The 12,465-nt window shown below is 40.1% G+C and overlaps 1 protein-coding gene across 6 annotated transcripts in view; it reads right to left on the bottom strand.

Annotated features, from left to right (window-relative positions):
• arap2 (ArfGAP with RhoGAP domain, ankyrin repeat and PH domain 2) overlaps positions 1–12,465 on the bottom strand; it is a 325,749-nt gene that overhangs the window by 144,832 nt on the left and 168,452 nt on the right. For all 6 annotated transcript variants that reach the window (XM_078400296.1, XM_078400332.1, XM_078400306.1 and 3 more), the window contains 3 exons: positions 8,010–8,192; positions 3,279–3,453; positions 2,237–2,368 (listed from right to left, as the gene is read on the bottom strand). In XM_078400296.1, coding sequence (XP_078256422.1) covers positions 2,237–2,368; positions 3,279–3,453; positions 8,010–8,192 — 490 coding nt within the window. The remainder of the gene's footprint in view (positions 1–2,236; positions 2,369–3,278; positions 3,454–8,009; positions 8,193–12,465) is intronic.

Below are 12,465 nucleotides of genomic sequence, written 5' to 3'. Positions count from 1 at the left end.
TCTCATAATTTTGCAGCATGGAAATGAGCCCTTTGGCCCACCGAGTCCACAATGACCACCTGTTCACATTGGTTATCTATTATCCTACTTTTTCATCCACTCCCTACACATCCAGGACAATTTACAGAGGCCAATTAAACTACAAACCCGCACGTGTTTGAGATGTGGGAGGAAACTGGAGCTTCCGGAGGAAACCCATAGAGCCACAGGGAGAACATGTAAACTCCACACCGGCAGCACCCGAGGTCGGGATCTCTGGCACTCAGGTAGCAGTTCTACCAGCTGCGCCACTGTGCCTTGCTCTGTGATGGAGGCCAGGTCTTTCTGGTGTGGGAGGCCTAGCAGGATTATTGCAAGGAAACACTAACCATAACGTCAACCTTCACTCAAACTCACTCCAAGACACAGGAGCAACCTTTAGTCCCATTCAATGGGTGTGAGGTCTCCTCTGATTAAATCCCAGGTAAATAAGGATCCCTTCACTTGGAACAAGTTCAGGATCTGCCTGTGTTGTTGCCCACTGTGTGGATTAATCAATGTCACTGAGAAGGCATGTGGAAAAATGCCAACCCTGCACGCTGTACAGTGTGTTTCCAGTGTCAGCATATTTACAAGCACATAAGTCTCCATGAGAGTCATACCAATGTTCTTGTGCTCTCAACCACATTTCTTGATCAACTTTATGTTGGGTTTTATCTATGTACTCGATAAAACAGAAAATCGTATAACACAAATTAATTTCTAGCTCCACCTTTGTTAATGCTCAGCTAAACATGGAAGGAGTATTAGGAGTCAGAGGGCAGGCCCAAAGGAAAGCACCAAAGAACTTGCCAATGCTGCCGAACGGAGCAGTCATTGGCTGTGGCTGTAAAGAAGAGATGCTATCTGGGCTGCCATGTGACCATCTAGAGGCCAACCATAAGACACACACCCAGGTCTGATCACCCTGCCGTGGGCCTGCCTCCACTGAGGGTGCCTTGTGATAAAAGGCCGAAACACCCAGTGGCGTTGAGGTACACAAATGAAGATGTGTCTGAATGGTAGCAACATCACCTAGTGGTCATCCCCAAGAACAACACCATGCAAGTCAATTGTAGTGCAAAACTTCAGGGATTGTAACAGCCAGTCCTACTAATCAATCTGGCTGGATTAAGCATCAAAGAACCCAGATTGATCATCTCTCTAATCATGGAGTATTGAAGAAAACTGATTGTTCTTCTTGCTCCAGTAAGGTAGTAAACCAGCTCAAGCTCAGGATTGAAGCTGGAATCTACCAGGTCTTCCGCATACATCTACTCACTGTATAAACTCACATACCCTATCCAACGAGGTGGATAAATTTGGTTCGAGGAGTTTAGTTTTCATTATGTTAGATGGTGTGTCACATAGATCATATTAGTGATGCATTATTTCCCTGAATAAAATTTATACTGGGCATTTTTGTTGTTTCAGTGCTTCATCGGTAACCATCTCTGCATACCGTGCATATCAATTTTATTAACATGAACCATTAGGCATACCGTTCAGCTGTGGCAAGGTAACAGAGCAAGCTGAAACTACTGATTCTACCTGCAACCAGGTTTATGTGATCTATCAATGCCAGTTAGAACACCAAGGAATACCAAAAACAAAAGTGTCTTAAATCAATAATTACTATTTGTGTGAACAGGAAATGTTGTGTTTATGATAATAAATGAATCTAATCTAATATAAAATAATCAAATGCATGGCACAATGGGAGGGGAATGGACACAAGTAACTCTACCACTGTTGCCTTCGAAAAGGAGAATCAAAGATGAATGGGGATTTCGCTGTAGAAGGTGCTGCACTCAGCTACCCAATTCTTTTTTAATCAAGATCTGAATCTGTATTGGATGAAAACTGTGGAAGGCAAGTTAAGCTCAGATAACAAACGCTAATGTTGATATCACAAACTGGATTTGATTAAAGATACATTATAGAAATTAAATCGCAGATGGAGGCAGAGGTGAAGGCAGGCCAGCACAGCATATTGGCAAGAGAGCACAATGCAATCAGTACAAACTGGTTACATTGACAATATTAGCAATACAATCATACTAATAAGAAATTTGAGTCGCATTCTCCCCCGGATGGATATCATTTAGGTTATTGAGCTCCTCGACATTTGGCTGTAGTTAAGCTCAAATAACGATCTCTCAATTAAGCGAGCGAGTTGCGTGTTACATGGCAGCACCATTATTGAGAGATAACTTACCTTCCTTCAGCCTTTTCTCAGTTACTGTTTTGGTAGTGTTAACAGCCTTGTACAGGAATCCACATAGAAAGGTAGATGGTGAATTAGTAGAATGAGTGCCAGCTTCAGACAATGAATCAATCTTTGGAAGTGCTAAGAACAGAAATCAAACAGTTAGGACTGGTACAAATAAGGAATACGATTTTATAAAGTCATTTCTCTAAGTGGGTTCACAACACCAGTCAAATATTTTGCCCATTGAATAGGTTTTATGACAAAAGCTTTATTTCCCACACTTCAGGATTTGACAACCGTTCAAATCTTCTTGATTCCATAATACTGTTTGGCACAATGCCAGTTTCTCAACACTGATCAAAGAGTGGTACTCTCATGGTTGGTGTTGGGTAGCCCACCTATGAAATATCAAATCAGCCTGGTCTTTGAGGTGGTGTTTCCCAGCATGGATACAGTGGGCTAAAAAAAATACAGCACTGACTGTTAAACACCTCCGTATCTTCTCCGTATTTGACAGGTTGTTTTGTTATAGCATAAGTGTTTAAATCTTAATTTTTAAGTAAGATTTAAATCTTCCTGACATTAATTTAATTTGAAAAAGGCAATGGTATGCAACAGACGCCTTCTTAAAGCTCAGCCTATTTTGCACAAGAAAATGTGGCTTCTCCCTCATTCTTGCCACAAATTAAAGGCACTGCAATCCGATTAACAAAAATATTAAATTGTACAGATGCCTTAAGAAATTTGAATTCCAAGTATGGCTGCTTTTCTCTCTCACAGGGCTGTTGCCACTGAAAACCTCAATAACTCCAAACGATATGCTGGATGAATCACGCCTGTGAATAAAGCTGTCTTCTCTCAGACCACATTTCACATGCGGAAATTCCCCAAACATTCACAAATTCTTTAGTTTGAATCTATTCTTCCATAATAATATTGCTGCCCCATCACAAAGTCAAAATGAAAGGACAATTCTGAACATTATCTAGCGGCTCCTACATTACAAAGAGTAGTGGATACAATCTTCAAACACCTATACGTGTTTTACCTGAGAGTTTATTGTGAAACAGAAATTCCATTTGCAGTCGTTGGCCAGCTTTCTGTGCCAGCAGGTAAGGGGTACAAAAAGCTGCTTCTCCTGTTGCGCACATGACATCCGCCCCACTAAAAACAAGCGATAGAGTCTTCAAGATATCTGGTTTCACAACAGCTTGGCATAAGGCCTGTAGGGATACAGAAAGGTAGAGCACATTGTAGTGACCAAGGCACAGAATGGCACAATTACAGACTGAAGTTAATGTCAACTCTGCAGGCCGTTTAGTTTAGTTTAGTCATGTGTACCGAGGTACAGTGAAAAGCTTTTGTTGCGTGTTAAGCAGTCAGCGGAAAGACATTACACGATTACAATCGAGCCATTTACAGTGTATAGATACATGATAAGAGAATAACATTTAGTGCAAGGTAAAGCCAATAAAATCCAATCAAAGACAGTCCGAGGACCGATGACCACATGACTAAACAGAGCTCCATTACAAGCTGTACATGTGGTTTAATAATGGCGGTATCACTCACAACAAAAATATGCGGTTGTTGAAGAATTTCTGACAATCTAAAAATGACTTTTTTTTCTGTCCAGCCATTTGGGTCTGCTCCTTTGTACAGCATTGTACAGCAAGATCACGGAACCATATTTTGGAAGAATTGTTCTTGCAAGACGATTTCCCTACTGCTAAAATAAATTAAAAGCCATGATCTAACTGTACAACAGAGCAGTCTCCTGGTGAGATGAAATCTTGTGTATTGCATTCAGGTGTTTTTCACATTTGAAAACAAATACTTTTATCATAGAAGTAGTGAAGCCAATATTTAGAAGATTGATTCCGGCAATTTTAGAAGATGGGAAGGGCAGGATGGGTTTGATCTTGAATGAGAGGTTAGCTTACTGCTAACTTACTAGCTTACTCTTAAATTTAGAAGAATGAGGTGATTTCATTGAAACATACCAAATTCTTAAGGGGCTCAAGAGGATGAATGTTGCCCCTGGCTGGGGTATCCAACACCAGGGGTCACAGTATAAAAACAAAAAAAATAGGTTGGGCATTAATGGTAGAGATGAGAATAAATTTGTTCAACTAGAGTATTGCAAATCATTGGAATTCACTATGCACACTGACTGTGGAGGATCAGTCATCAAATATATTTGTGACAGGAAAAGATTTATTTTGGATATTAGGGGAATCAAAGGATATGAGATTAGTGCAGGTAAGTGCCATTGTGGGAAAAGATCAGCCATAGATTGTACTGAATGATGCAATCAGACACAAAGAGTCTAACAGCTAATTCCTGCTGCTATTTTTTATGTCTCTAAGCTAAAACTATATTTCTTGATTTTCCAAGTATTTACAATTCTATTGGATCCCAATCAATTTGCTATTGAGGGCGTGCAGCGTAGGTTCACTAGGTTAATTCCCGGAATGGCGGGACTGTCGTATGTTGAAAGGCTGGAGCAATTAGGCTTGTATACACTGGAATTTAGAAGGATGAGGGGGATCTTATTGAAACATATAAGATAATTAGGGGATTGGACACATTAGAGGCAGGAAACATGTTCCCAATGTTGGGGGAGTCCAGAACAAGGGGCCACAGTTTAAGAATAAGGGGTAGGCCATTTAGAACAGAGATGAGGAAGAACCTTTTCAGTCAGAGAGTGGTGAAGGTGTGGAATTCTCTGCCTCAGAAGGCAGTGGAGGCCAGTTCGTTGGATGCTTTCAAGAGAGAGCTGGATAGAGCTCTTAAGGATAGCGGAGTGAGGGGGTATGGGGAGAAGGCAGGAACGGGGTACTGATTGAGAGTGATCAGCCATGATCGCATTGAATGGCGGTGCTGGCTCGAAGGGTTGAACGGCCTACTCCTGCACCTATTGTCTATTGTCTATTGTCAATCTTGTATTTACTCAGTAGTGGAGACTTGGGCCCTCAAGGGCAGGAAATTACCAAGATTCACTGTCTTCTTTAAGAACCCTCTTCTTTAAGAGCTGTCTTCTTTAATAGCTGTCTCCTTTACAGCTGTCTTCTTTAAGAAGTGTCTTTAAGAACTTTCTTTAAGACTGCTCATCTCAATCATGAAAAGTAAAAACATTATATTGATTCCAAGTTCGAGTCAGTCCAGGTAGGATTGTATCTGCTTATCTGTCAACCTCCATAACATTTCTATATATTTCAATGAGATCACATCTAATTTTTATAAACTTAAGAGAGTATAAATTTAATCTGTCTAATCTCCCCCTGATGAATTGCAACTCTACTATAAATCGGGTGAATCTTTGTTGCATTCCTTCTGTCACAAGTATATCCTTCCTCAGATAGGGTTACCAATCTGAAAATAATACAGGTACCCTGACTGAGATTTATGAGTCAACATTGCATTGGGGTGAGGTGCCAGAAGACTGGCAAACTGGCTATGGAGGATCAGTCATCAAATATGTTTGTGACATGAATAGATTTCTTTTGGATATTAGGAGAGGGTGGCAAAAGTTGTATCTCTATTAAGAAGGGCTGCAGGGAAAAGCCTGGGAACTGCAGACCAGTGGGCTCAACGTCAATGGTCTTAAAGTTATTGAAGAGTATTCTGAGGTATAAGATATACATGTATTTAGATGGAAGATGGACACACAAAGCTGGGCCTCGAACCGAAACGGCACGCATTCCTTCCCTCCAGAGATGTTGCCTATCCCGCGGAGTTACTCCAGCTTTTTGTGTCAATCTCCGGTTTAAACCAGCATCTGCTGTTCCTTCTCACACTAATGTATTTAGATAGTCAAGGGCTGATCATGGATAGTCATTGCAGTTTTGTACATGGGAGATAGTGTCTCATGAATCTGATTGAGTTTATGAAGATATGACCATAAAAGGTTGAGGGCAGAGCTGTAGGCATTGTTTGTATGGATTTCAGCAAGGCCTTTGACAAGGTTCTGCATGGTAGGCTGATCTGGAAGGTTAGATCACATGGGATCCAAGGACAGAGAGCTGAATGGATAGAAAATTTGCTTCATGAAAGGAAGCAGAAGGTGATGGTGGGAGGTTGCTTTTTGGACTGGAAGCCTGTGACTAGTAGTGTGCCTCAGGGTTCGGTGCTGAGCCCATTGCTGTTTGCCATCTACATCAATGATTTGGATGAGAATGTACCAGGCGTGATTAGCAAGTTTGCAGATGACACTAAAGTGGGTGGCACTGGAGATAGTGAAGATGGTTGACAAAAATTGCAGTAGGTCTTGATTGGTTGGGCAGATGGGCTGAGGAATAGCTAATGGAATTTAATACAGAGAAATGCGAGGTTCCTTTCCCCAACTCGAAACTTCACCTATCCATGTTCTCCAGGGATGCTGCCTCACCCTCTGAGTTACTCCAGCATTGAGTCTTTCCTTAATTTAATAACTGTTGTGTATCTTACTGAAAGCTGTCTTAAAGACCAATATATAACGTCTACTGATTTCTCCTTATTTATTTTGCTAGTTTTAACCTCAAAATCTGAAGCAGATTCAAAGATATTTTATCTTTCATAAGTCAATTTTTGCCTCTAAAACCTTTTTAATCGTCTTGCAAAATACTCAATACTCATATTTTTAAGTATTACTATCATGGCAACATGAAAAATCCATATCTGATGCTTATAAAAACTTTGTTTTCTTTCTTCCTTAAATGCTTTGGATTAAAATGTAATAATACAAATCAGGTTTGCTTGTCATAGCTGTTCCAAAACTGATTATCCACCACTGAGGTTTGGTGAACTCTGTGATAGAACAAACTCACCTGCATGGATGAAATCAACACTTAGTCTAATCAAGAGCAAGTGATGTGCATGACGTAAGTGACTTTGTTCAGAATGAAAAGCTCCAAACTGCAACAAATATCTATTACCGCTTGGGTTGTGCAGTATATATTCAATGAGTAAAATGGGTGAATGGATGTTTTATGCAGCATTTGCCATGTTGCAAATAATTGATTTCATCTTCAACTTTGTCAATCCTTAGAAGAATACTTACATCCAACACTAGTTTTAAAGCTAATGGAAAAAAAGATGAATGAATATTACAAAAGCTACTTGAAAGCAATCTTTTCCACTTCAGGAAGAGAAGTGATACCAATGTAACTTGTAGAAATGTCATAGTTCTGAAAGAAAATGGCTTTCAAAATATTGTCTCTAGATTGTAAATGTAATGAGAGAATGAGAGAAAATGAATTTATATTGAGTAGCACACTCTGGCAATTCACTAACATGCAGTATTGTCAGACTATCACATATATTTTGGGGAGCAAAATAACACTATATGTATGAGCTCGCTCGTGGAAAACTTAGTATTACTTAGACCTGAATGAAGTTATTACAGCAAAAACATAAAATGCTGGAAACACTTAGCAGATCATGCAACATCTGTGGAAAGACAAAAACAAGTAACTATTCAGCTTTGTTTTGATGAAAGGTCATCCACCTGAAACATTGACTGTTTCTCCTGCACAGAAGCAACTTGACCTGCTGTGTGTTCCCATCATCTTCTGTTTATATTTCATATTTTAAGTATCCACAGATTTTTTTTGTTAATTTGTAGGTAAATAGGGGACATAATCAACTTGGGAGTAACACTTCTGTTTTATCTTTTGCCCACAAAACACTTGCTTTGTTTCAAATAAACGAGATTGATCAAAGTCATAAAAACTGAGAAGACAGCATTCCACTGAACACCAAGTAAAGCCAAACTTCTTTTAGCAAGAACATGTGTTACATTGTTAAGGTCTTCCTGTGTTAGAAATGATGAGAGTCTTTTCCGAAATTTTCCCTCTTTGTATTTTTGCGTGATGATTTCCAGGCGTTGGTTTGGTGGAGCATCCATATCCAGCTCTTCACTTGCTTTGAGATTTGCTGCCCAAAAGCTGTTGACCATTTTATTTCCCACCACGATGAAAAGCTGCAATTCAAGCAAGGGATGCAGTCATTTTCTTTGGAACAAACATTTTCAATCATTTTCAAATTTCAACATTTAAGTTTGCACTTAAGTACTTTTGCATCAAAATTCTTCTCCCCTCTCCCAATGGGCAGGCGATACAGAAGTTTGAAAACCCATACCTCCAGATTCAGGTGCACTTTCTTCCCAGCTGTTATCAGGCAGCTGAACTATGCTCTCATAAGCTAGAGTGCAGTCCTGACCTCCCATCTCCCTCACTGGAAACCTTCGAATTACTGGACTGCAATGTTATATCTTGCACTAAATGTTGTACCCTTTAACCTTTGGGAACTGTGGACAGATTGGTTGTATTCATGTATAGTCTTTTCTATAACTGGATAGCATGCAAACCAAAGCTTCTCACTGTACCTCGCTCGGTACATGTGACAACAATAAACAAAAGTAAATTGGTGGACCTCATTTTTCCTTTTTGACCAGGTCTATATGTAAATCAGCATAGTTGCTGTAACTGCAAACTTCAGCAAGGGTTGTGGGATGATCAATATTAAACGCACTTTCAGTTAAGCACCTGGGTCAATTTACAGGGCGGCACGGTGGCGCAGCGGTAGAGTTGCTGCCTTACAGCGAATGCAGCGCCAGAGACTCAGGTTCGATCCTGACTATGGGCGCCGTCTGTACGGAGTTGTACGTTCTCCCCGTGACCTGCGTGGGTTTTCTCCGAGATCTTCGATTTCCTCCCACACTCCAAAGACGTACAGGTATGTAGGTTAATTGGCTGGGCAAAAGTTAAAAAGAAAAAATAAAATAAAAATTGTCCCTAGTTGGTGTAGGATAGTGTTAGTGTGCGGGGATCGCTGGGCGGCGCGGACCCGGTGGGCCGAAGGGCCTGTTTCTGCGCTGTATCTCTAAATCTAAAAAAAAAACACAGGATGTTGAAGCTGCTGCCATTCCTTATTATCTATGTTGTACCCATGCATAGTGGAAAACTCCCTTCAGTAATTTCAAAATTTCAGTATTTTTTTACAAAATCATCAAACACATACGTCAACAGAAAAACATTAAAGCTAACTTGTATCGATAGACACACTGATTTGTTTTTTGCTCAAGATTCCAGCATCTGCAGTATCTTGCATTTCTTGCTCACAGTATCTGTTCTTTGTTTTCAGCTCCCCTCTGATTTATTTTTAACCTCATCTTCCTCTTCACAGATTCATGATGAGATTTGCGTTGTCAGAAATGCATTGTTTTAGGTGCTCATCAACAAGCTACATATGTGGAAAAGTCAGGGATGTTATACTCAACGGGAAAAGAAATTCAACATTGTTTGTATTGTGTTAAACAGAATAGAAAACATAGCTGAATTTCCAAAGTAAAGTTCAAGGTGCAACAATTGTGGTGTCTTTTACATGAGATTATTTTTTGTGATATTTTAGTCCATTAGAAAATTTGGGAATGTATGCCCACAGTTCCTCATTCTCCTAATGAAGCTCGATAACTAACCTTTCAGTGAAGCAAAGCAGCATCACCGTTCTCAAATGCCAATATTCCTTGTGCACTGGGTGCCAGCAAAAAAGTTGACTACATGAACGTTTGAAGGAAGTCTACTGCCAGACCAGACCTAAATCTGTAAGCATGCCTCCAGTAGAGTCTCAGTGTATTATCAGCAGCAGGAAGTTCCCAAACTGTATTTCTTTTCTCTTAAACTCCACAACCAAATCTGTATAGATCAGGCTTCTGCGCCTTCCAGTGATCTTTTCAAAGTCACAAATGGCAGCTTAAGTTAGTAACCAAGGTAGCCTTTCTCCACGCCCTGGCTGCTGATATTAGCAAGCACCAGCGCCTCTCCACCATCATTCACGCATCCAAAACACCCAGCCACTAACATTTTCATCCTGCATTTGGCTTATCTTCCCTCTCCCTCGTCAGGATCTACAGTTGGCATCCTTCCATTTCTCAAACATGTGCTATCCTTCAGTGATATTATACAAAATCAATTCAATCCCATTTGTATGCAGCTGACAACATGCTTTGCAGCACCACTAACTCTATCAACCCAACCACTGAATCTAAATTGTCAAATTATTTGATCAAACTCCAGCACTGGTTGAGCAGAAACTTCCTCCAAAAGAAATAATGAAAAGACCTCATACATCACCCTTAGACTTGGCTGCAAACCCCATTCCTCAGATACAACATCATCCCTCTCCCTGATAATGGTCTCAGACTGAACCGGACTGTTTGAAATCTTGGTGTCATATTTAAAGCTGAGGTTCCAGACTGTCTAGAGAGACTATCTATCTCCTTTGCCTGTGCAACATCATTTGATCCAAAATGTTACTCCATTTTTTTAAAAGTGGAGATGGATAGGTTCTTGATTAGGAAGGGCGTCAAAGTTTATGGGGAGAAGGCAGGAAAATGGGGTTGAGAGGGAAAAATAGATCAGCCGTGTTTGAATGGCAGAGTAGACTCGATGGGTTGAATGGCCCAATTCTGCTCCTATGGCTAATGACTACACTGATGTTGAAAACCTGATGGATTTGTACTCTATAAACTTGAGGTCGTGTGAGATTCTGCTGCTCTGTCCCATTCAACCCCACATTTACTGACCTACACAAGCTCCTAATTAATCACTGGTTCCATTTTAGATCTCTTCTTTTTTAATACCATTAAGGCCCCAACCCCAATTTTCTAATTTCCTTCAGCTCTACTCTTTTCCATGTCTATGCTCCTCTAATTCAGCCTCTAGACCATTTCCAAATGCTCCTCTTTCTGCAAATATCACCTCAGCCACCAAGGCTTAAACTCTGAAGTTACTCCCTTGTACCTTCATGTTCATCCTCCATCCATCTCTCAGGCATTCCTTAAACCCTGCTTCTGACGAGGCTTAAATTCACCTGCCTTAATATCTCCTTTTGCGACTTCATATCAACATTTGTGCGAAAATACAACTGTAAAGCATTTTAGGATGTTTCGATATTTCCAGTAATATTGTTTCTCTGACCTGTATCCAACCAGTGGAACAATGGAGGTTGATGTGGAATGAGAACATCAATCACTTTCATTTTACAGCAACAAAAATCTAGTGAGCTTAATTCCAGTTACCGTAAAATAGCAGTTGTATGATATACACATGTTCAAGCGGACACCATGACTCCAACATCATATGGATTTGTCATTTAATTCAACAATGCCCCCCCCCCTCCCCCACACATAGGTGAACATTATATTCACTTCAATTATAAGGAGCATTTTCTCGATAGTTTTATTTTTGGCATCAGTGACTTTGTGCCTAACAGAGTGCAAAAAAGTATTGAATTGGTGCCAAGAATGTGTTGTGGGCACCTGCTAGGAACTAGATCACAACCACCAAAACTCATTTCACGTCATGTATTGCAAAATAAAAGCACTTTCATTTATGAATCACAAAACAATCATGACTTTTGGTGCAGCTATAATCAGGGAGTCATTGGGCAAGAACTAAGTTATCACAACACTAAACTAGACTTGAATTGACTTGACTTATTCACTGTTGCCTTGGACATTTTTTATTCCTATTTTCCTGAATATATATGCAGCAGTCCAATGGTTGATTATTGCTATTTATACTCGTTAACTCTGCTGACTAAACAATTAGTTGGAACATGTAAACATCTCACCGAAAGACTACAAAACTATGTCAGGAGAATTCAAAACTAGTCAGGAGGGAAGAGAAATATTAGGAAGAGTAATAAGAGTAATGTAATTAAGACATTAATAATTTATGAAGGTTTAATTACTGATCCAAGAAAATCTTTAAAAGCTTCATTTTATTATAGCGTGTCGGAAGGAAGTGCAGATGCTGGTTTAAACAGAAGATAGACACAAAAAGCAGGAGTAACTTAGCGGGACAGGCAGCATGTCTAGAGAGAAGGAATAGGTGACGTTTCGGGTCGAGACCCTTCTTCAGACTGGTTAGGGATAAAGGAAATGAGAGATACAGATGATGACGTAGAGAGATAAAGAACAATGAATGAAAGATATGCAAAAAAGTAACGATGACAAAGGAAACAGGCCATTCATTGTTAGCTGTTTGTTGGGTGAAAATTGGAAGCTAGTGCGACTTGGGTGGGGGAGGATAGAGAGAGAGGGAGTGCCGGGGCTACCTGAAGTGTGAGAAATCAATATTCATACCACTGGGCTGTCAGCTGGTTCTGCACTTTAGTGAAACAAGGAAACTCTACTGATGGGCAATAGAATGAAAATTGCTTTAATGTCAGTAACCTTCATATTCACACAA

Source organism: Rhinoraja longicauda, chromosome 1, assembly GCF_053455715.1.
Source record: "Rhinoraja longicauda isolate Sanriku21f chromosome 1, sRhiLon1.1, whole genome shotgun sequence".
Lineage (NCBI taxonomy): Eukaryota > Metazoa > Chordata > Chondrichthyes > Rajiformes > Arhynchobatidae > Rhinoraja > Rhinoraja longicauda.
The sequence above is the reverse complement of the archived record's forward strand: the minus strand, read 5'-3'. Positions and strand labels throughout refer to the sequence as shown.